Source organism: Littorina saxatilis, linkage group LG13 (assembly GCF_037325665.1).
Source record: "Littorina saxatilis isolate snail1 linkage group LG13, US_GU_Lsax_2.0, whole genome shotgun sequence".
In the NCBI taxonomy this organism is placed as follows: domain Eukaryota; kingdom Metazoa; phylum Mollusca; class Gastropoda; order Littorinimorpha; family Littorinidae; genus Littorina; species Littorina saxatilis.
Window position 1 is genome coordinate 33,000,718 of NC_090257.1, and position 25,178 is coordinate 33,025,895.

At 44.4% G+C, this 25,178-nt stretch overlaps 2 protein-coding genes across 4 annotated transcripts in view; one reads left to right on the forward strand and one right to left on the reverse strand.

Annotated features, from left to right (window-relative positions):
- Positions 1–725: 725 nt before the first annotated feature.
- LOC138945538 (uncharacterized) lies at positions 726–5,012 on the forward strand. The gene is made up of 6 exons (XM_070316979.1): positions 726–884; positions 1,564–1,719; positions 2,114–2,233; positions 3,124–3,208; positions 3,712–3,876; positions 4,443–5,012. Exons 2-6 carry the CDS (start codon positions 1,570–1,572, stop codon positions 4,529–4,531), a joined length of 609 nt encoding a protein of 202 aa, XP_070173080.1. The 5' UTR covers positions 726–884; positions 1,564–1,569; the 3' UTR covers positions 4,532–5,012.
- Positions 5,013–7,724: 2,712 nt separating this feature from the next.
- The window catches only part of LOC138945537 (NF-kappa-B-activating protein-like), a 23,518-nt gene continuing 6,064 nt past the window's right edge, over positions 7,725–25,178 (reverse strand). For 2 of the 3 annotated variants that reach the window (XM_070316976.1, XM_070316977.1), the window contains exons 2-10: positions 20,317–21,203; positions 19,312–19,569; positions 16,571–16,651; positions 14,674–14,774; positions 13,854–13,911; positions 13,161–13,273; positions 11,604–11,679; positions 10,598–10,747; positions 7,725–9,527 (exon numbers count right to left, since the gene is read on the reverse strand). In XM_070316976.1, the coding sequence (XP_070173077.1) occupies positions 9,359–9,527; positions 10,598–10,747; positions 11,604–11,679; positions 13,161–13,273; positions 13,854–13,911; positions 14,674–14,774; positions 16,571–16,651; positions 19,312–19,569; positions 20,317–21,203 (1,893 nt within the window). In that variant the 3' untranslated portion in view covers positions 7,725–9,358. The remainder of the gene's footprint in view (positions 9,528–10,597; positions 10,748–11,603; positions 11,680–13,160; positions 13,274–13,853; positions 13,912–14,673; positions 14,775–16,570; positions 16,652–19,311; positions 19,570–20,316; positions 21,204–25,178) is intronic. The other variant, XM_070316978.1, reaches the window with a different exon arrangement.

Below are 25,178 nucleotides of genomic sequence, written 5' to 3' on the forward strand. Positions count from 1 at the left end.
AATGTAGTAATTTCGCCTTACACGACTTGTTAACTCTGTCTCTCTCTCCGTCTCCTGTCTTTATCTCTGTCTGTCATGATCAGTTTGTCTGTGTCTCTCTTCTCTTTCTATGTCTGTCTGTCTTACCTCACCTCCTCTCTCTCTCTCTCTCTCTCTCTCTAATGCAGCCGATGGTCTCTGTGTCAGTGTCAGTGTGTGGTCTCTCTCTGGATCTGCCCATTATCACGTCATTGACTTTCAATTGGCGGGAAGTCTTTTATGGGGCCTCAAACTAAACTCTGATCTCCTCGGAGAAATTGATCTTATCCGAGGATCGGTTAACGTGTCCCTCGAATAAGATCACAATTTTGTTTGGTCCCAACGGAGGTCACCTTATCCGAGGAGTACTGTACGAACTGCATGACCAGTGTGAAGATTCAGTTCTCAGTCCAGTCCATGGGAGGCGACTTCTGAAACGGCAAGCTACTAATGTTTACAGTTGTTTCCCTTACGTGTTGCCCAACACAAGGACACCGCTCAATACATCTAATAAACATATAGTTATCTCAGGCAGCCACGTCTACTTTGCTTTTCCAATAAGGCTGGAATAAATAATACTCGGACAACAAACAAGTAGTGACGAAAACACACGCAACAGGAAATTAAGTACGCAACATCATGTGATCATGACATGTACCCAATGGGTACACGTGTACCCTTAGAGCCGGTCGTTTATTTCACTGCACCAAGGACACTGTAAAAACCACCGCCGAAGGCAAAATCAATGACTGACGTACTGTTACTGATGGTACTGCTGAGCTAAATCTTCACATCTTGCTGTTCCCAACATTCGTATTTCAGTGAGACGCGAACGGCATCTCTGGGTTACAGAGCATTCAACTGAGGTAAGGTTGAGCGATCCTCTCTGTTCGCTGTATTTGTATTTATGAACGTTTTGGTTCTCCTTCTTTGTTCGAGCTGTTGTCGACGCGCAAGCGAAACCACAGGAGCTGGTATCAAAGTGACGGTCGATTATTATTTACTTCTTCATCCTTTAATGTATCCTTACTACTTCCATTCACTAAAGTAGTAGGGAAACAGTAAGGACGAAGGACTAATAGTAATCGATCGTCGCTTTGATACAAGCTTCTTGTGAGCGAAACCCGCCACTCAGTGCTGTAATCGACTCCTGTATGTAGTTGACTACAGGGACGTGGTATCAGTGCTGGGTTTTGTTTACTTTTCAACGCCGATTTCGCAAGACCCAAATTAAAGTGCAGTTGTTGTCACGTGCACTCCTTGAGGTATGGTTTTCTCAGTGGGCTATATTTATTCTAAGACAAGTGTACCCATTGGGTACATGTCATGATCACATGATGTTGATGTGTGTGTGTGTGTGTCACGTGGGGGGGGGGGTGTTGCTGGGGCCTGGGGGGATATTTAGAATATAAAGGGTAGAGGGTAGCTAAGAGTCGTTCAGTTGTACTCCTCTGCGTCAAGTGTTCAGTACTTGCTGGTCAGTTTCGGACGGACCGTCCGGGTACTCTCAGGTTCTCTTTATTGGTTTTGATCTACACTTTGCAGTGCAAAATGATGACATCTCAACTTGCGGCTTTCGCGATTCTGGCCTTGTTGTCGCTGGTGGGTGGTCAGCCTCCGCCTCCACCAAAAAGATGCTGTCTTGCTGACCAGTGGTCGTCGGTTATGTCTGATCTTTCCACCATCAACAGCGCTACTTTTGTGAGTAAATTCAGTTGGGATTTTGTTTTGAATGCCTGAGAGATCAACAACAACAAAAAATAAAAAATAATTTTTTTCTTGGGTTGTGGCATAAGCATTACAAACGAGCTTTTTTTCAACCAGCCCTCGCCCAGAGAGGGTTTACTCTAATGACATATTTATACTGACATTCACATTAAAAAAGAGAGAAAAAATCAGAATAAAGCAAAAAACATGAATCTTTACAAATTGAACTGCAGGTTTTACGGGAATACTTAGCGTTGGTTATGCTGGGGTTATAACTGATGTGCGTGCGTGCGGATATATATGTGTGTGTGTGTGTGTGTGCGTGCGTGTGTGGTGTGTCAGTGTGGGAATTGATGATGGTGACACACGGTATTCCCTGTGTTTTCAGGGTTTACTGAGCATGCAGTATGACTACAAGCAGCAGAAACAGTCGATGGTCAGTGTCACCAATGACCCAGTCACAAAGGCGGTCAACGTCACTGCCAGGACTGTCATTGACTTTGCACGGGTGAGCAGGAATAATTTGGTACTATTTTGCTATTTATTGGAGTTTGCAATTAACTGATATGTGTTGTGTGTTTTAATTTTTTTTTGGAGCTGTTTTGAAAGTAATGGCTGTTACAACGACACAGCCGTCACGGACATAGACAGAAAATAACCAGGTAGACAAACAGCTTGACATAGAGGCAGGCACGGGCAGGCAGACAGACATTCAGACATACAGACAGAGAGATTGTCAGACAAAGGGATGGACAGGCCCATTAACACACACACCGACACACACACACACACACACCCACGCACATACAAACAGACACACACCCGCCCACCCTCTCTCACACACACACCGTGGCACACACACATACCGTGGCACACACAGACACAGACACAGACACAAACACACACACACACACACAATGTATCACAAGGCTTGGACCCAAATAACCTAATATATAGCCAAGCATCAGCACCCATAGCCATAATAATGATCTGACATTAAGCTGGTGTCCTTGCTTCATTCAGTACCTGCCTTTACGAAAATGAACAAATACACCTCGAAAGGATTCATCAGTGATTTATTTTAACAACCAAGCATACTATCAGCAATCAAAAACAAAGCAATCAGCAACTAAATTAATACTTTAAATTATGTATGAGTTATAGAACGATTGACACATGTTTCGATCAATCAGTCAGTCAGTTTGCAAATTGGACTTGCTCAATACTGGGTTTCTTGTTTGTTGATAAACGGATGACAAATAAGGACATGAATAAAAAATATACATGCAAAAACTATCTTTGACTTTTTTTCTTCTCTGCGGTCAATAGATTCTGGTTTTAAGTCTGTTTAGTCAGTGACTGTTACACAATCCTGCAATCCTGTTGTTGTTTTTGCAGAAAGAAATGTACTACCTGCCTATGAACGACCCTTCTAAATGCATGAAGTTTCCGTACCCCATCGGTGCTGTGCAGTGTGTACCAGGTATGAATGCAGACCGACAGACAGACACAGACAGACAGGCAGACAGACAGACACAGACATACAGACACAGACAGAGACCGACACAGACAGACAGACAGACAGACAGACAGAGACATACACAGACAAACTCAGACAGACTCAGACAGACAGACACAGACAGATATAGATAGACAGGCAGACACACAGACATACAGACACGGACAGACAGACACAGACAGGCAGACAGATATGCAGACAGAGTTTTTTTTGTATCTTGCACCTTTGAATAGCGACCATTTGTCTCTAACGACTATTTTAGGTGGTCGTTATTAACAGGTTCAACTATTTATTTTTTTTTTGTCGGTTGTGTATGATCATGCCATTTTAAAGCGCGATAGAAGGTGACGAAATGTTTATAAATAAACGTTCTATTACCGTTCTTGAACTTTGATTCTTTGTGCTTAAAGTGGGTTCAGTTTTTTCCTAACCTGTTACCGACATACACTCATGAACTATTGTTTCAGATAACGCCACCTACCTGGGTTCCACCTACCTGGGTCCTATGGGCGGACCTTTGACCTATGATGGCTGGAGGTTCCAGTTGCCCGGTGGCCCTCTTTTTGTCACGCTCGGAGCGACCAGGGATGGATGTGTGCCGCTTGTGGAGGGAGTCACCACGCCTGGCAAACGTGAGAGAGAGAGAGAGAGAGAGAGAGAGAGAGAGAGAGAGAGAGAGAGAGAGAGAGAGAGAGAGAGAGCGAGAGAGAGCGAGAGAGAGCGAGAGAGAGCGAGAGAGAATGACAATGACAATGGCAAATCTTTATTTTTCGAGGGTGACAAGAATAAGCTTAGATATGCTTTTTTGCATCTGGCCCTCGCCCCAAAGAGGGACTAAACTATTTTACTACAACTATGACTAGGGGAAAAAAAAGGAGAGAGAGAGAGAGAGAGAGAGAGAGAGAGAGAGAGAGAGAGAGAGAGAGAGAGAGAGAGAGAGAGAGAGAGACAACAACAACAACAACAATAACAACAACAACGTAACAACAACAACAACGTAACTAAATAATAAAAGATAAAAAAAAAACTATTCTGAAACAAATATAGCCAGGCTGTTGCTTTTTGGTAAGTTTTGAATCGGAAGGATGTCTAATAACATTAAATAACCTTGTGCGAAGTTATGTTTGTTAAGAAGAAGGTCCTTGTATACGTGAGATCATGTTGACATCAACGTCATTGTGTCTTTGTTCTGTTTCAGCGCAAAACGACAAACTGTTCCTGTTCACCGCTTATCAACCCAAGATTGCCAACCCTGACGATTTCAACGTGCCCGCCTCGTGCCTGTAGTCAACAGAGATACGCTGCTTTCTTTTTTCACAACAAGTGAAAAATATAAAATAATTACTACTGACATTCTGTGAGAATACCAATAAAACTAGCAATTTACAGCCTTAGAATCCATGCAGTGTCACGATTACCACATTTGTGGTTTAGCTTCAGCGTGTCTTGCACACGAGCAAGAAGGGATCATTTCTACCACTTTTTTAATTTTTTAATCTTTTTCCAAATTGGTGTGTGTGTGTGTGTTTTCTTGAGGAGGGTCGGATGATTCGGAAGGGGTGTGAAGGAGTTTCATCAAATCCATCAAGTGCCAATAGGAATGTTAAGTTGAATTTGTTTCTTTTTTTCTTTTTGTTGCTGTCTGTCAAGCCTTGACATACTTTTTTATTTTTATTTTTTTTATCTTAGTTGGAGTGTATGCATCACAGAGAAAGTGTTTTTTGTCCCTCTCACAATTATTATTAAATGAAACTTGTAAAAAAGCAAACTTTCAGTCTTTTTGCGTTGTTGATTCTACTGTACCTTTCCCTTTTTACATTTAGTCAAGTTTTGACTAAATGTTTTAACGTAGAGGGGGGAATCGAAACGAGGGTCGTGGTGAATGTGTGTGTGTGTGTGTGTGTATGTGTGTCTGTCTGTCTGTCTGTCTGTGTGTGTGTGTGTGTAGAGCGATTCAGACCAAACTACTGGACCGATCTTTATGAAATTTGACGTGAGAGTTCCTGGGAATGATATCCCCGGACGTTTTTTTCTTTTTTTCGATAAATATCTTTGATGACGGCTTTTTGTAAAAGTTGAGGCGGCACTGTCACACCCTCATTTTTCAATCAAATTGATTGACATTTTGGCCCAGCAATCTTCGACGAAGGCCGGACTTCGGTATTGCATTTCAGCTTGGTGGCTTAAAAATTAATTAATGACTTTGGTCATTAAAAATCTGAAAATTGTAAAAAAAAACCATTGTTTTTTAACGATCCAAATTTACGTTTATCTTATTCTTCATCCTTTTTCTGATTCCAAAAACATATAAATATGTTATATTTGGATTAAAAACAAGCTCTGAAAATTAAAAATACAAAAATTATTATTAAAATAAAATTTCCGAAATCGATTTAAAAACAATTTCATCTTATTCCTTGTGGGTTCCTGATTCCAAAAACATATAGATGTGATATGTTTGGATTAAAAACACGCTCAGAAAGTTAACAAGTCGCGTAAGGCGAAAATACAATATTTAGTCAAGTAGCTGTCGAACTCACAGAATGAAACTGAACGCAACGCAACGCAGCAAGACCGTATACTCGTAGCATCGTCACTCCACCGCCCGTGGCAAAGGCAGTGCACGTGGAATTGACAAGAAGAGCGGGGTATTCGTTGCGCTGAGAAGGATAGCACGCTTTTCTGTACCTCTCTTCGTTTTAGCTTTCGCTCGCAGTTCACTATTTAAAACAAGAGGCGAAGCCTTCAAGGCTCACGTAAGAAATCGACAAACAGTAACACAAACTCAATCACTCCGTCACACATATACACACACACACACACACACACACACACACACACACACACACAGTAAGCATAGGTGAAACTGTGCAAGAAAGCGAGACCCTGGATCTGCCAAGTAGTCTCGGCCCGCTCACAATAACAATGACCGAGACTTTCAGTAATTCCTTTGCGTGACGTCTAACCCTCTTACGTCATAATGTGACGTCTTCAAATAGTTTCTATCACACACGTCAAACACTTTTGACCGAGACTGACGTAATCCATAGACTCGGAAATGTTAAAGTTTCTATCACACACACACACACGCACGCACAGACAGACAAAGTTTATCATCGCATAGGCTACACTTACGTGAGCCAAAAACAACTCGTGTAAATCTGGTACGACACAGCAAGCCATGTAGTATTCTCTATTTATCTCACACTGCCTGATAAAGAAAAGTATAGTGACATTTACGTTGTGTAAACACAAAGAGGCTTGATTGGCTCACGTAAGTGTAGCCTATGCGATGCTAACTTTTGTCTGTCTGTGCGTGCGTGCGTGTGTGTGTGTGTGTGATAGAAACTTTAACATTTCCGAGTCTATGGATAAAGCTCGCATAAGAAGATTACGTCTCGGTCAAAAGTGTTTGACGTGTGTGATAGAAACTTTAACATTTGAAGACGTCACATTATGACGTAAGAGGGTTAGACGTCACGCGAAGGAATTACTGAAAGTCTCGGTCATTGTTATTGTGAGCGGGCCGAGACTAGTTGGCAGATCTAGTGTCTCGCTTTCTTGCACAGTTTCACCTATGCTTACTGTGTGTGTGTGTGTGTGTGTGTGTGTGTGTGTGTGTGTGTGTGTGTGTGTGTATGACGGAGTGATTGAGTTTGTGTTACTGTTTGTCGATTTCTTACGTGAGCCTTGAAGGCTTCGCCTCTTGTTTTTCTGTTATCAATACAGTCGGCTTTTGGTCCACTTTGCCTGAGGTTAAATATCACTTTTCACAGCCCATCCTATTAATATTGCATCTGGTTTTTTTTGCAAAGTTGTAGGAAGAGATAACAAAAGTATAAAATCAAGAGAACATGCATTTATAACAGTGTCACTGTTTCAGCGTGATACCGCACGGATCGCGTACATTTTAAACTTCAAAAATAAAATAAAAAAAGAAGAAAGAATGACCAGTACTTAAGAAAGGGAACCGTTTCATTTTCTCCTAACTGGTGTATTTGAAAAGCGCTGTTTCGATCTCGACCCGCTGCGCAGTACTCAGACGTTCTTGCCATGATTGCCACCGTTTCCAAACTAGGCAAGACCATGAAGGGTGTTAATGTGATGTGTATTGCTGTAATGATTGGCTGTGTTATGGGTATACCTTCGCCACAACCGCCACCATTGCCACAGCGATGCTGTATGGCTCCACAGTTTTCCGCTATGCTCACAGATCTGAAAACCCTCATCAGCAATGACGGGATTGTAAGTACATCACGTTTCACAAGATATTGTCAGACCTTGTGCATTGGTGAAAGAAGAGTTGGTGGCTTGCCATTCTTGAAGTCAATGTATCTTTGTTTACAAAAGTGTTAATTATGCGTGTATCTGCTTGTGTGGTGTTTGAAAGAGAGAGAGAGAGTGTTTGTGTGTTCAAAAGCACAATGCTGGAACACAACACTCTTTCAAACAATACAATTTCAAGCTACATCAGACACAGTGTAGTTCTTCCATTTAATGACATTTGAAGTGAAATATGAACATTCTCAAAGAATTCATGCCAGAGACAATAAATTTTACACAATGACTAATATGTACATTCCTCAACACTGAAATTCTAATGGTCATATATATATATACAATCTGTTCGGAGCAAGCAGCTGTGCTTTGCATGCGAGTACCTTCACAGGAGTGATAATAAATTGATATCAAGAGTGTCCAAGGACTGCCTACCATACATGTTAAATCCTTTTCAAAACAAGAGGCGAAGCCTTCAAGGCTCACGTAAGAAATCGACAAACAGTAACACAAACTCAATCACTCCGTCACACATACACACCCACACACACAGTAAGCATAGGTGACACTGTGCAAGAAAGCGAGACACTAGATCTAGATCTGTCTGTCTGCATGTAGCCTACTTACAGACACGACTGCCAACTAGTCTCGGCCCGCTCAAAATAACAATGACCGAGACATTCCTTCGCGTGACGTCTAACCCTCTTACGCCATAATGTGACGTCTTCAAATGACGAAATGTTAAAGTTTCTACCACAGACATACACACACACGCACGCATATACGCACGCACAGACAAAGTTACGATCGCATAGGCTACACTTCGGTGTCCGGACTCCCCCCCCTGTGTACACTACATTGGGTGTGCACGTTAAAGATCCCACGATTGACAAAAGGGTCTTTCCTGGCAAAATTGCTTAGGCACAGTTAATAATTGTCTACCTATACCCGTGTGACTTGGAATAATAGGCCGTGAAAGGTAAATATGCGCCGAAATGGCTGCAATTACTGGCCGTATAAAATTTCATCTCACACGGCATCACTGCAGAGCGCCTAGAACTGTACCCACGGAATATGCGCGATATAAGCGTCATTGATTGATTGACTTCGTGAGCCAATGACCTCTCTACAACATGCCTGCAGTGCTTAGTCTGGCCACTCGGATAGCAATTGTAATCCTCATAATCATTGTAATCAATAGCTGATAAAACATTGATGAAGAAAATAATACTGTTGCATATTATCTATTGTTTTATTATCTCCATTTCTACTCAAATTAAATCGCTAGCAAAGGTGTGGTTTACACCTTTTTCCTGTTTTGACTTGTAAAAATCCTTCAGCTTGGCCTTTATTTATGTAAAATCGTGAATTTATGTTATCAGCTCGTCTGATCAGCCATCAACTAAATAAGAGATTAAAGGAAAGAAAATTGCAAGAAATTTAACGGCAAGTGTATGTATACAGTCATCATCCCCGCTGCACTGTCAACAATAGTTATTGAGTTAAAGTTCCTAGTTTCCGTCGCTTCAGTTCAGTTCAAGAGATCAGTTTCTGACAATCCAAATCTATTGCCCACTCACTGCACTAAAAGTTGTAAAGAAATGGCGAACAAAAGCAAAATGATGCCGACCCAACTTCAATTTGAACATTCTTCACTAAACAGCTCTTATTTCATGTTCAAGCTATTCTGCCAATTGCTACATTAAAAGCTGTAAAGATTTGACCAACAAAAGCTGCCTCTCTTTACGTATCTTCTCAGTGCCAACTTCAATTTAAACGCTCAACACTTGAAATGAAAACACTGCTCGTTTCATTTTTCCACTGTAAATATCATGATCACTTTTGCTGTGAAGTTTTGCGGTGAACAATGTCGCGCAGCTGTGAGAGGATCTTGACCTCTCGCTTGCTGCGCTCCTCGTGGTTGAACTTGGCCAGAGCCCTCTTCTCGTCTGCGCTGTAGATCTGGTTCTCCTTCCTCAGACGCACAGCCTCCATACGACGATGCCTGGCGAGTGAAAAGACGCACAATCAGTCAACAAATTCACCATTCAAAACCAAGAAGGTTAAAATCTTAACAACAAAATGATTGTGGGTGAGATGACGGGCGCCGTGGCGTGGTGGTAAGACGTCGGCCTCCTAATCGGGAGGTCGTGAGTTAGAATCCCGGTCGCTGCCGCCTGGCGGGTTAAGAGTGGAGATTTTTCCGATATCCCAGGTCAACTTATGTGCAGACCTGCTAGTGACTTAACCCCCTTCGTGTGTACACGCAAGCACAAGACCAAGTGCGCACGGAAAACATCCTGTAATCCATGTCCGAGTTCGGTGGGTTATAGAAACACGAAAATACCCAGCATGCCTCCCCTGAAATCGGAGTATGGTGCCTGAATGGCAGGGTAAAAACGGTCATACACATAAAAACCCACTCGTGCTAAAAACATGAGTGAACGTGGGAATCTAAGCCCATGAACAAAGAAGAAGAAGAATTGTGGGTGAGATGAATAAAGTTTAAAAACAAAAGAATTCTGTACCCACCAAGACAAGGACAGCACACACACACACAAACAATGTCAAATTTTCACCTATGGAGGTATCTACGGGACCACAAACAAACACAAAGTTTATGGTTGTTTGATAACGGGCAAAACAAAACATTCACTAGAATTTAGAAACAGGATGTATTGATCTTACAGTTTTTGATATCAACAAATACAACAGCAAGTAAATCGGACCTAAAATAAGTCTCATATAAATCGTGCCCTTTGTATCTGTGCATTATTTGACAAAACGTAAACATATTATAAATATAATTTGCCTGAATGAAATATTTTAAATTAAAAAAAAAAGATTAGCTAACGGATACAAATATTCACCTTGGGTGCATAGGTCTAATAAACTAGCCAAAGTTAAGCCCGTGAGCGAAAAGAACAAAGATCATTTGCTTTTTAATAATCCTGACACACTTGCAGAGGACACTGTCTACAAAAACATGTGCAGGAGGTACCTACCAAGTTCACACACAAAATGTGACCCACAACAACAGGGGAGAAAAACAGCAGCAAAGAAACAAACTCTTACCTGCTACCACTCATGACATAGCCTTGATCCTCATAAACGACGATCTCATCAGCCGTCAGACCGATCTCACCACGCCTTGGGATACGCTTTCCTTCCGCAATGTAAGCCGCCATGGCCGCACCTTCACCCGGCAACAAGGCTTTGCCGTAACTGCAACACAGAAAGCGATCGTTTTGAATCTCTCACCAGAAGCCCCCTCCGTAACAGAAGATAGGTACAGTGGAACCCCCCTTTTAAGACCTCCAAAAATCTGAAAAAATCAGGTCTTAAAAAGACGGGAGTCTTGATAAAAATGGGGGTAAAATTACAGAGATACCGAACAAAAAATCTGAGAAAACAGGGTCTTAAAAACACGTGAGTCTTGATAAAAATGGGGGTAAAATTACAGATATTGAACAAAAAGTCTGAGAAAACAGGGTCTTAAAAGGGAGGGAGTCTTAAATTGGGGGGTCTTCAAAGGGGGGTTCCACTGTACTGGATTGAGATTGCCTTTTTATGCCAAGACCGCTCTAGCGGATGAGGTGAACAATGACTGTCGAGATCTGTGTCAAATGTCATAATTTGGTCCAAAATGCAACAAATGTATGTATCGATCAACTTTAGTTTGACTGACCCCAATGTGTATGTTGTGAAAACAAGTTTAACACAAAACACCCACATTTCACCTTTACTGATACATACCCCACTGAGGGAAAACACTTCCGTTGTGCATGTCTAAACTAAAACACGGAGGATAACTTTCAATTCTCATATCATCTGTACTTGGGGGGAAAAAACGTAGGCTGTGCATGTCTCAATTAAAGTATGAATGACGCCACTTTGGACAAAACCTCGTGTGACGACTTTCACGTGTTCTAACCATTATCTTGACACAGATTTAATGCAAACCAGCCGTCAACAGGGAGGTAACCGATACACAGTACACCACAAAATGACAGTAATAGCAGCACAGTGAAAAGCATGAAAATGATGAGGCAAACGTGTGTGAAAGTAGTCTGATACTCACTCGAGTGGTTTGATAGCGTTACTCTCCACATATGGCTGAGGCCCCACTACGTCCCCGTTTTCATCGTTGTCAACATCTGCAGAAACACAAAGGGCACAATGAACATCCAAAAAGACACAAAGAAAAGACTTTAAATTCACAAATCCCTCTCACTGCCAGGTTTGTACACATCTACATACAAGACACATTCACAAACACTCTCTCTCCTCTCTCTCTCACACACGCATGCACACACGCGCACACACACTAAGACACTCACCACTCTATCCACATGGTGTTCTCTATACTGAGAGATGTCGATGTCCTCCTCACTGCTGTCATCACACACACACACAAACACAGACTAAGACACTCACTCCTCTCTATCCACATGGTTTCTCCGTACTGGGAGGCATCACTGTCCTCATCACTGCTATCACACACAAACACACACTCGGACACTCACTCCTCTCTATCCACATGGTTTCTCCGTACTGAGAGGCATCACTGTCCTCATCACTGCTGTCATCACACACACACACACACACACACACACACACACACACACACACATAGAGACTAAGACACTCACTCCTCTCTATCCACATGGTTTCTCCGTACTGAGGCATCACTGTCCTCCTCACTGCTGTCATCACACACACACACACATACACACACACACACACACACACACACACACACAAACACAAACACAGACTAAGACACTCACTCCTCTCTATCCACATGGTTTCTCCATACTGAGGCATCACTGTCCTCATCACTGCTGTCATCACACACACACACACACACACACACACACACACACACACAGACTAAGACACTCACTCCTCTCTATCCACATGGTTTCTCCATACTGAGGCATCACTGTCCTCATCACTGCTGTCATCACACACACACACACACACACACACTAAGACACGCACTCCTCTCTATCCACATGGTTTCTCCGTACTGAGAGGCGTCACTGTCCTCCTCACTGCTGTCATCACACACACACACACACACACACACACACACACACACAGACTAAGACACTCACTCCTCTCTATCCACATGGTTTCTCCATACTGAGAGGCATCACTGTCCTCATCACTGCTGTCATCACACACACACACACACACACACACACACACACACACACACACACACACACACACTAAGACACGCACTCCTCTCTATCCACATGGTTTCTCCGTACTGAGAGGCGTCACTGTCCTCATCACCGCTGTCATCACACACACATACACACACACACACACACACACACACACACACACACACACACAAACACAGACTAAGACAGTCTCTCCTCTCTATCCACATGGTTTCTCCATACTGAGAGGCATCACTGTCCTCATCACTGCTGTCATCACACACACACACACACACACACACACACACACACACACACACACAGACTAAGACACGCACTCCTCTCTATCCACATGGTTTCTCCGTACTGAGAGGCGTCACTGTCCTCCTCACTGCTGTCATCACACACACACACACACACACACACACACACACACACACACACACACACACTTAAACACTCACTCTTCTCTATCCACATGGGTTCTCCGTACTGAGAGGCATCACTGTCCTCATCACTGCTGTCATCACTTTCACTGCTCTCTGCCTTCTTCTTGCTTGCCTTCTTGGCCTTCTTACTGAAAACAAAGTCCTTTCTTCGTTTATATTCAATACAAAGATTGGCAGTCATCACGGGACATATCAGAGAAAATTGCTTTTGAAACCCATGTACTGTAGAATCTGCCCTGGCGACCACTTCTTGATAAAGCCACCCCAAAAGATCCCAAACAAGCTTCTTTTCCATACAATTTACCTTTCCATATTGCACATGCCTATAAGGACCTCTTCTGCTTGGTCCCTTGTTTGGTCGTTGTGGACAGGTTCAACTTTACCTAATAAACTTTAAAATATATAATTGCCGACTCTCTAAAGCCCAAAGAATAAAGCTGCAGCCATCACTGAACAAAGCAGTAAATACTGCTTCTTAATAGTTTAGTGCAAAAGCATCAACAACTCTTTAAAGCCCACAAATCATTACATTGTAAATAGTTGATTTACCCTAAATGAAAAATGTCAAATAAAAAAAAAGGAAAGAAAATCAAAGTGTGGTTTCTAGTAATGGTACAAGAGAAGTCTTCTACAAAAACTCCATAATAAATTAACCCTTTGAGTGACTAGGTTGTAAGCATGACATATACACCACAATGTGTAACTTACCTCTTTTTCTTGTGTTTCTTATGTTTACTGGATTTCTTCTTGTGCTTCTTCTTCTTTCCTGAAAAAAAAACAAAGACAAATTTTCCATTTTAATGTACCCATTTTAATGGACAACAAAGTTTTGTATTTATTGTTTACAATAGATTAATTCAACCGTGTTGGGCCTGTAGGGGTAGTGAAAGAGTGAGTACCCTTGCTTTTTCTCCAAGAAACTTACAACACATGGTTCCTGTTCATGTGTATGCATGAGACACACCCCCTCGCTGTTGACTGGCCTGTACTGTCACTTGGGAAAGTTTTCCGACGTGACATTATTTCCCATGTGACATTATTTCCCCCCATTTAAGACTCCCTCCCTTTTACGACCTTTTTTTAAGAGGTTTTAAATGGGAGGTTTCACTGTATGATGAAAATCAGGGGGCCCGGGTAGCTCGGTGGGTAAAGCACTGGACTTGAGATCCTAAGGTCGCAGGTTCGACTCCCGGCCTGGACGGACACGGGTCAACTTTATGTACAGACCCAGAGACGGTAGCCATGTCCCATACCTGTGTCACCACAGTGGCACGTAAAAGACCTTGGTCATTCTGCCAAACGTGCAGATGGCTGATACCACCCAAACACGCGTACACTTGTGTATTTCATCAAAAGCCGTGAGGGCGTAAAACTCGAATTATCATATAACCCATATCTTGTCCTTGAGAGGCGAAATACTTAGCCTGCAGGACATGAAGCATTCTTGCTTCTTCTTCATGATGGAATACAGAAATGCGTGACAGGAGACAAACACATGCATACTCTCTCCTGACTTGACAGCCCCTACCTGAGCTTGAACCAGAGTCATTGTCAGCCTTGTGTTTCTCCGCCTTGGCCTTGGCCTTGGCTGCCTTCTTTTTCTTCTTGGTGTCTACTTCTTCATCAGAGCTGTAAAATGAAAAGTTCTTTCTTTATTTGGTGTTTAACGTCGTTTTCAAAAATGAAAAGTTCCAGCCTTCTGTTAAAAATCAACACACAGGCAAAAACTTAACGATGACTTCATATTCAATGTTCAAATCTTTCCTGTCCAGTGACACAGTATTGGTGACTTAATGGTTTGAACTGAGCTATTGGGAAAATAATAATAAGGACGTAATAATTTGATAATTTATCCATCATGATGCGCCGTCATTTCTTACTTTGTACCACCCTGAAGAAGGCAGCGACAAGCTGACGAAATATTCATTTAAGAATGTACCAAACCTGGTTACTGTTGTGTTCTCTTTTTGTTTAAACTATTGGGAAAAGGTAAAAGTAAGCAGTCGTGATGTTCTGCATGGGGATGACTGATTATATATGATCAGCAGTGATCTTACGTGGTCAGTTGTGGTCCCCACCTCACACAGAAGCCCTAAACATCCCTTTACCACAACGCTTCAGTTTAAAATCCTCAGAAGGTGAAGTATGACAGCTTAAATTGCGGGATTATTGAAAACTGCAGTACACACAATCGTCCCCTTTATACACCAAGTGGCGCTGCTAGTGTAAAGTGGAGGTACGCTCTACAAAGATAACAATAAGGTATCATATAGTCCTGTGAGGTTACTCTCATGGAAATTGGGGGTGCTTTCTCACTGGGGAAAGCAAGCCGCCAAAGAGTACATCGCTACTGGGTTTTTATTTCTCTTTCTTTTTCCTGCATGTGTATCAATCAATCAATCAATGAGTCTTATATCGCGCATATTCCGTGGGTACAGTTCTAGGCGCTCTGCAGTGATGCCGTGTGAGATGAAATTTTATACGGCCAGTAGATTGCAGCCATGTCGGCGCATATTTACCTTTCACGGCCTTATTCCAAGTCACACGGGTATGGTAGACAATTATTAACTGTGCCTAAGCAATTTTGCCAGGAAAGACCCTTTTGTCAATCGTGGGATCTTTAACGTGCACACCCAATGTAGTATACACGGGGGGTGGTTCGGACACCGAAGAGAGTCTGCACACAAAGTTGACTCTGTGAAATAAATTTCCGCCGAACCTGGGATCGAACTCGCGCTGACAGCGGCCAACTGAATACAAATCCAGCGCGCTACCAACTGAGCTATATCCCCGCCCCTGAGGATGTATGTTCATGTTTCTAATCCCTGATACTTTTGCTGTAAACTTGGCATCGTTATTGCGCGCATGCGATAAAATGTAGGTGTGCGGGTGACACAGAGGAGAGTCTGCACAAAATTGACTCCAGGAAATAAATCCCTCCCTGAACGAGGGGGTCGAACCCACGCTGATAGCTACACATTGGTTTAAAAGCCAGCGCCGCTAGTGATCGAGTTATATCCTCTGAGTTATATATGCTCGGTTTTAAATTTTGCCTTTCAAAACTTCTCCACAGCATCATAAGCTGTTACAATTATCCCCCTCCCCCCCAACAAAACAGCACATTAACACTTTACACATTACACAGAGAACAATGACTTCACTGGTCAAATCCTTCCAACCCTTTTCCAAAGCAGTAGTTCTTCCTGGAATGCATAACTGTCCAAGCTCCTCTAAGTGTTTGCCTGTGAGGCATACAAGCAGTAGTCTTTTTCTTCTTCTTCTTCGTTCATGGGCTGAAGCTCCCACGTTCACTCATGTTTTTGCACAAAGGTTTTTTTTTATGTGTATGACCGTTTTTACCCAGCCATTCAGGCAGCCATACGTCGCCTTCGGGGGAACAAGCAGTAGTGATGTGCTGTACTGACCTGTGCTCAGGAGGGGGAGGTGAAGAGGCCCAGATATCAGGTACTCCAGCTTCACACAGCCGCTCACGGTCAGCGCGGCGTCTGCAATGAAAACACAGGCACATGTAGCAGGTTAAGCGCGACAACAAGAAGACGACGGTTTTGTCTTGATTCACGATTTGTTTTAGGAAACAGTGGAACCCCTTTGTTAAGACCTAAAAATAAATCTCAGAAAACGGAGAAAATCTTAAATGGAGGTACATTTACAGAGGTAAAGAATCGCACATTTAAACATGCAAGGTCCTAAATGGGGAGAAGCTCTGGTCTGAAAACGGGGTTTTTCATTGAATTACAAAGGGGGGCTCCACTGTAGTAATGAGAATATATTACCCAATATTGACGGACTGTGTGATGATATCTTCTGCTATGGTCTGTTGAGACAGTGATATCAAAATCGAGACCGGAGGTCGAGATTTTGATATCACTGTCGAAACAGACCATTGGCAGAAGATATCATCACACAGTCAGTCAATGTTAGATATATTGCTAATTCTCTGGACATTTTGTATTTTCTGTAAAGAAATTACAAAAGTATTTGTCTCAGTTTTGGCTGTTCCATATTCCTCCCTCTGATTATTATTTCTTTTTGTTCACTCTTTTCTTGTACTTTTCAGTATTTCAAAATGTCTTTCCTTTCAAAAAGTCTTTAGTCACTTGCTCAACTAAATTCTGGGATAATTACATTTTCATATATATTTGTTTGTTTTTAAATTCAGGTGTTTTTGTTTTTGAAGTGGGGAAGCAATAAAGAGGTCGTCGATATCAAAACTGATATCGACGGAAATGTCGTCGATATCACCAGACCTGTTTACCCTAAACCCGAGGCAAGAGTACTTTTCCAAAAAGTTGAGTGTATTTTTCAAAAAGATGGTGTACTTTGCAAGCAAAGCCACATGGGCTAGGGAAAATGTACACGTGGGTGCGTGGGTGCGTGGGTGCAAACGTGTTTGTGTAAGAATAGCATGTCTTCAGAATTTAACTCCTTCCAATACAACAGGGATAAAACAATTTTATTTACCTGTCAGTTTATAGCATTATAACCAGTGTCTTCCAAACAGATTGATAATGAAAAGATGAAGTTCGTGAAATAACATCTGCGGTTGACAGTGGCAAGTTCATTTTTACAATCATCTCAGAAAACATTGCTTCAGCACGGACTACAGCCTTTTCTTCTGGCAGGATTTGCTTTGCGGGAATGAACTTCATAATTCCTTGGCAGCTTTCAGCGGATTTCTTTGCAGCAACCTTGTCCGGGTGAGGCAGTTTTGGAAATGCTGCAGTGTCGTTCGATGTCATATTTCCCAGCATGGGCAACGGAGAAATCTGATTTACAATACTTGCAGTGTGCATGACTTTTTCCCATAGTAGACTCCACAATTCCTGGCTCTTTCTTATATTTCTCCAAGAAAATCTGCTGCTTCTGCTGTTTAGACTTGGTACAGTCATCCAAAACTGACACATTTTACCGCTTCTTTTTGCCACGATTGTCCAGACGATCGCACGTGCCAACAACTGAACAAGGTTTCCACAGCTGAAGACTCGCTGTCATGGTTATCTCCCTTCGACCGAAACCGGTATTAGTTGTACCATCCCGTAATCAGCACACCAACACCGGAAAACGTATTCTAGACTTTTTCTTATGCGTAGTTTGTGCGTGTGTCGCGTATTTGCGTACCGATAATAATTTGGCGTACAAAATACGCCCAAATCGTACTGGTAAACAGGTCTGTATCACATTTGCACTGAGCTCAGTTTTGCCCAATTGACCAATGGAAATCCACGTAACATATGAAATAGCAATATATATATATAGAGCCCAGTGTGGCAATGTCTAGTACCCGATTTCTCAGCAACCCTGATTTTTGCCTCACCTCAAACGTCAATGTCATCATCAATAGCCTCTAACCCTGAACTTAATACAGCTGGTGCGACGGCCATTCTGAAAGCACTTCATACGGCAGATCAACACAGTTCAAACTTCTTTTTTTAGGAATGCTCAGTAGACAATGTCTTGTTTTAAAGGAAACAGCATGCAATCTAGATAAATGACTTCAATCATCCCGCACACACTGTCACACATCAGGCGCCATTACAGGTCTTACAAACACAGTTCCACCTTGGAAAGAAAAAATAGACTCAACCAAAATTATTCCATATTTCAGTTTGGTTCTGATGAATGCAGTGGGTAGCACACTAACAGTATGAAAAACAGGATACTGTATATTTTCCACCCTTTCGCAATAAACCCTATATATACCACAGCAAGGCAATGAAGATCTGCATAAATATGCATGTGTCGTGTCAATTGAAATTTATTCTGCAGCATCTTTGCATACAATACAAGATATGCAGGAATAAAATTCAGAGCAGACTACATACATGTACATTGTTTTTCATCTGACTTGGGAAGCATCGTACAGTTCTGGTAGATTTCCCTCATTTATTTTCAAAATGTCTCTCTATGGGAAAGCAAGCTGCCACATAACAGCGCTGCCAATTGTGTTGTCTTTGTTTCTAACATGATTTAGAAATACAGTTGAACCCCCCTTTTAACTTATTTAAGACCCCCAATTTAAGACTTCCTCCTTTTTAAGACCCTGTTTTCTCCCCTCCCTCCTTTTTAAGACCTGATTTTCTCAGATTTGTGGAGGTCCTAAAAGGTTCCACTGTAACATAACAATAAAAAATGAAAACAACCATACCTATCCATCATGCCAGAAGAGTGAGAGTGAGAAGCGTGGGCGAAATGGCGATGACCTTGACCTTGTCCTTCCCCACCGTGCTGATTGTGTCCGCCTTGGTAACCATGGTGTCCTTCCCCACCGTGCTGATTGTGTCCGCCTTGGTAACCATGGTGTCCTTCCCCACTGTGCTGATTGTGTCCGCCTTGGTAACCATGGTGACTATTTTGTGCTGGCGCCTTGAAATCGTTGAACTGCTCACCACTCAGCGGAAAGGACCTGAAAAGCAAGATAAAAACATCATTATCTTCCTACATGTATTTACAATGAGATAAGTCAAGAAAACTAATAGAAAAAGTGTGAATGGAAGAGGCAGATTACAAACTACATACATACTGTACTGTATAGTATATATATATATATGATAAAAAGTTTTGCTAATGAGCATGTCTTCAACGAACAAGCAGAGAACGCGCATTATGGGAGAAAAAGATTTAAAACTACACACACACCAGTTACTACTACAGTGAACAAGCTATAAATAGAAATAATAACAACAACAAAACAGGGAGAGCATGCATATGAACAGGAAGGAAAGATTCCAACCATAGAGTTTAGACAAGAACAACCAAAAAGATGAGAAAAATACAAGACTATCACTCAAGGTCATCACTATGACAAGCATAAGACTTTAGCCAGCACAAAGAACTGACCATTACTTTCTTGAAGGCGGTCCTTCATTGAGCCCAAAGTCGACTGCGCGAAAGACTTTATACCAAAAACTCAGTGCGAAAGCTTCACTAAGTATACTTCGCGTAGTCGACTTCGCCCAGTTAAAGACTGGCTTTAGAGTGATAGTGACACAGCCCACCTGTATCTACATTTCTTTTCACAAAAACACTTAGATCATTTTGCTAAGTGGTGCTAGACAACTTTCCCTTTTCAATTTCATTGTTTTTCCTCAGAAAGTGAGACAAAGACAGAATCTCAGAAAACAAAAGTTTGTTCAGGATAAGGAGTACACACCTGTTACCAAAAGCTTTGGGAGATATCCTTCTCTTTGGAAAAGAATCTTGTCCCATCCTCTTCCCTAACATGGTCAATGGTTCCTTCTGATCTCGTGATCTTGACCCTGATCTGCTTCTGGATTGTCTCTTTTCGGCCACTGACCTTGACCCGAAAGCCTCCGGTGATCTTGAACCGAACCTCGACTTTTTTCTGTATCCAGGGGACTCTGAACCTCTACGACCATTGGTCTTTGTAGGCGAACCGCTCCTGTTGGATCTTTTTCTTGGTGATCGAGAACTTCTATTCCTTGATCTTTGATTCCGTTGTGGAGGTGAACCTGACCTCGACCTTTGTCTGCGCTGTACAGGTGAACCTGACTTTGACCATCCTCTGCGTTGTGGAGGCGAACCTGACCTTGATCTTTGCCTGCGCTGTACAGGTGAACCTGACCTTGACCTTCCTCTGCGTTGTGGAGGTGAACCTGACCTTGACCTTTTTCTGCGTTGTGGAGGTGAACCTGACCTTGACCTTTTTCTTGAAGGCTTGTTGTGTGGTGATGGTGATAAAGACCTAGAACGACATCGTCGGCTAGTGGAGGATTTAGATACTGGCGGTGAACGTATCCTCTCCTTTCTTTCTTTCCTGCTGTCATCTGATTGTGAGCTGCCCGAAGAACCTGAGCGTCTGACACGAGAAGACTGTCCATTCCTTGACCTTGAACGAGATGGAGACCTGTCGGAGTCTGAGGAAGTTCTTCTTCTTTTGCCCTCAGCTTTCCTGCCTTTGACTTTTGGTGATCTTGAGCGAGATCTGGATGAAGCAGAATCTGGTGAAGGTGAACGTTTGCGTCTGTTACGCTGCCGGTCTGGCGTTGGAGATTTGGAAGATGTGGAACCCCTTGCCATCTGTAGACAGTGAAATTATTTTAAAATGGAAAATTTCCTAAATAAATTTTCATTTAATTAATATACTTACCCGAATCACATTAGCATTGAGTCACCTGAGATGCTTATCACTGAAAAACGCTTACCCGGCTAAAGAATTTAAAGGGAAGCAACCCCATCACCAAAACGAAAGTGAAAGTAGCTTTGGTAATGGGCCAGTACACCGGGAGTTACCTCCCATACGGGTGTATGCCACGTCACTTCCTCTAGGAACACGTGCCTATTATCATACGGCTTTAAAAAATCTTAAAACCATAAGCGGGGCAGGTGGGAGGGAATACAGTATGTGATTCGGGTAAGTATATTAATTAAATGAAAATTTATTTAGGAAATTTTCCATTAAATATCATATTCTTACTCCGAATCACATTAGCAGATAACATCAACAAGGCGGTGGGCTAGAAATGAATCAAAACTCACCATCAAGTTCTGGACAGGAACTGGCCTGCTGCTATGAGCGCTGGAAGGCCTCTGGAGCCATCCTGTCGAAGAGCTGTGACGTCCCGAAGATAAAAGTTTATAAAAACATCTTCGGAACGCCAATACGCAGTTGTCAGCACCTCCTCTAGACGTCTGGAGCGCAGAACTGCCAGAGAGGATGCCCACGCCCTCGTTTCATGGGCTCGGGCCGAGTCAAGTGGCAAGGAGGGCATAACCCCCCCCCTCTTTGTGCGACTCCACTCATAAGCCTGCTTGATGAGCGAGGACACCCACCGGGCCAACGTTACCTTCGACAAATCTTTCTCGCGCCTAGTAAGGAGAGAGATAAACAACAACTTCTGAGAACTAGACCGAATCGGCTGAGTCCGGGCTAAGTACAGACGAAGTGCCCTCACAGGGCAATTGACCGAATCGGGGTCATCCGGGGCCAACGCGCTGGTCAGAGCCTTAACTCTAACCAGCGGAGAGGCCTGCCCCGGAGACTGATTCTTGGCCAGGAAATCAGGCCGGAAACGCAAAGATGCGGAACCGTCCGGCTCAAAGGAGATATCTCCAGGCTGACCCGACAGGGCGTGGACCTCGCTACCCCGTCGGGCCGTAGCCAACAAAAGGAGAAACAGCGCTTTGCGAGTGACATTGAACAGACTGGCCTCGCTTAAAGGCTCAAAATCCGCAGAACGAAGGAATTCCAGGATTAAAAACAAGTCCCACTTGGGAGCGGGCAAACGAGCTTTAGCTTCCTTAAGAGCAGCCCCTTTAATGACTGCAGCTATAACACCCCCGACTCGAACAGAACGACCAATCTGCTTAAGAGTCGCCGAGATAGCGGAGCGCCGGACCCTCAACGAGGAGACTGAGGCGCCCTGCGAAGACATGAAAGAGAGGTGGTTAGCGACCTGAATAGAGCGCGGAGCCACCGAACTCACCCCTCTAGCTGAACACCAGGCAGTCCATGCCTTCCAGTGGGAAGCATAAACTGAAGAGGTGGACGCTCTATGCGAGCGAGCCACCAAGTCCAGAGTCAAAGACGACGCCCCAGAGCGCTTCAGCGAGTCCCGAACAACTTCCACACGTGAAGCTTCAGAAGACTGGGCTCCTCGTGTGGAATGCCTGTTCGGGGCTGCACTAGTTCCCCTCGCACGAGTGCGAGAGGAATGGGGGGCCCTTGGGCGAGCCGAAGAAGATCTGGAAACCAGACCTGCGACGGCCACAGAGGAGCGACCAGAAGAAGAAGGGCCGGCTCCTCCATCTCCGCTTTCCGGATTACTCGGCTGAGTAACGGAAAGGGAGGAAAGGCGTACGCCTCCAGACCCGTCCAGGGAAAGTCCAGAGCGTTCACTCGCCATGCCTGAGGGTCCGGGAATGGCGAGACGAACACCGGAAGCCTCTTTGAGTACCTTGTGGCAAAAAGGTCCACCAGAGGCTTTTGGACCTGGGCCCAAAGGCGAAGCAGTGCCCCGTGAGTGATCGTCCACTCCGACTGAAGCACTGTACCGGAACGACTGAGCGCATCCGCCAAAGTGTTCAGCCTCCCTGGAAGGTACCTGGCCGAGATCGTGATATGATGCTGAAAGCACCACACCAGGATCTCGCAAGCCCTCTCCGAGAGAGACGGGGACCGCGAGCCTCCCTGCTTGTTGATGTACGCCGCCACTGTCATGTTGTCTGTAAACAGACGAACATGTTTGGCGTACAGGGAGGGCAGAAACTTGGCCAGAGCTAGAGCAACTGCCTCTAGCTCCAGCAAGTTGATGTGCCACAAGGACTGCTCCGTCGTCCACAGACCGGAAGTAGTCTGAAGATCTGTATGTGCCCCCCAACCCTCCCTGGACGCATCTGTAAAGAGGTCCAGGTCGGGGAGGGGCACGACGATCGGAACACCTCTGCAGACCCACTCCGTGTCCAACCACGGAAGGGTCGCAGACTGGAACCATCCCTGCAAAGGGATGAGGGCGTCCCAGTCCACCAGAGGAGAGTCCACAAACGGCTTCAGCGCGAACTGAAGCGGACGTTTGTGGACCCGGCCCAGTGAGACCAGAAGAGCCATAGACTCCATCTGCCCCAAGATGGAGGCGAGCGAGCGGATGGAAGCCATCAGGAGAGGTAAAGTGGAGCGAATCTGGGCTTGGAGCTTGTCCACCCTTCTCTGAGAAGGCTGGACAGTCCAAGCGACCGTGTCGAAAGACATCCCCAGATAAGTGAATGTCTGTGACGGGGTCAGCTCCGACTTTACCCGGTTGATCGAGAACCCCAACGAGTTGGATTCTCGAAGAACCGTCAGGGTATCCTGCGAACAGCCGCTCTGGGACTGGTTCATGATGAGCCAGTCGTCCAGATAAGCCCGCAGACGGATACCCTGGGACCTCACCAGTGCACAGACCTGTCTCACCACCATGGTGAAAATCCATGGTGCGAGAGACAGCCCGAAAGGGAGTGCGCGAAACTGGTAGATCTGATCTCCCCACCGGAAACGAAGCCATTTCCGGTCGGCCGGATGCATAAGAATGTGAAAGTATGCGTCCGTGAGATCGATCGAGGTCACCCAGTCTCCTGGGCGGAGAGAGTCTCGGACAGAGGCTGGCGTCTCCATCTTGAATTTTATCTCCCTCAAGAAAGTATTGAGGAGAGATAAATCCAACACGGGACGCCATCCTCCTGATGCTTTGGGAACAGCGAACAGACGCCCGTAAAATCCCAGGGAGCTGTGGACCCGAACCCTCTCCACCGCGCCCTTCTGCTCCAGGGAGGCAATTTCCGACTGCAAGACGGAACGTGCTTCCTGCGAGAAGGGGGGCTTGAACCGCGGAGGCACTCGGGTAAGAGGCGCCTTTTCCTCCCGCCAGAGTAGACGGAAGCCCGATCTCACCACTCCCACAATCCATTGGCTGTCTACTACCGACATCCAACGAGAAAGTGCCCGGGAGGGGCCTCCCGCCATCACCAAGGTGGAGGGCGGGAGGGAGGTGAGATCGGGAGCGCTTCATTGGGGGTGTGGCTTACTTCCAGAGCCGCCACGCCCCCTCCCCGATGCCGTCCTCTTCTTCCCACCACGAGCGGCCGGCGGAGCCTGCCGCTTCTGAGCTGGCTTGGGGTTAGACGATGTCTGAGCCTGCTTCTGTTTAGAAGGCTGAGACTGTTTCACCCCCTTCAGAGTGTAGTCAAGGAACTGACTGTCCTTGTTTGACTGAATCTCCTTCTGTCTGGCATCCAGTGCCAGCGGACAGAAGAGAGACTCCTCTGAGACCGGGGAGACTCTCAAGGTCTCCCTAGTAGCCAGTTCCGTGAATTGGGACTGCGAGAGGAAGAGATCCCTCCTGCAGAGTACCGCTTGGGTGTACTGCAGGGAGGAAAGACGCAATTGTTCCTCATTGACCTTGGCCAATGCGGTCAAAAGCGCAGAGACATCGTCCGCATTCTGTTCCTCACTGAGAGTGAAAGGAACTAGCGAATCGGTCAATGCCCGAGACAGAGCCCGAACGAGAGTCTCCGCAATGG

Excerpts from the sequence above, each read along its gene's own strand:
- LOC138945538 (XM_070316979.1), top strand. The coding sequence starts at position 1,570 with ATGATGACATCTCAACTTGCGGCTTTCGCGATTCTGGCCTTGTTGTCG. Across the intron at positions 1,720-2,113 it reads CCATCAACAGCGCTACTTTT|GGTTTACTGAGCATGCAGTA; the intron begins GTGAGTAAATTC and ends CTGTGTTTTCAG. Across the intron at positions 2,234-3,123 it reads CTGTCATTGACTTTGCACGG|AAAGAAATGTACTACCTGCC; the intron begins GTGAGCAGGAAT and ends TTGTTTTTGCAG.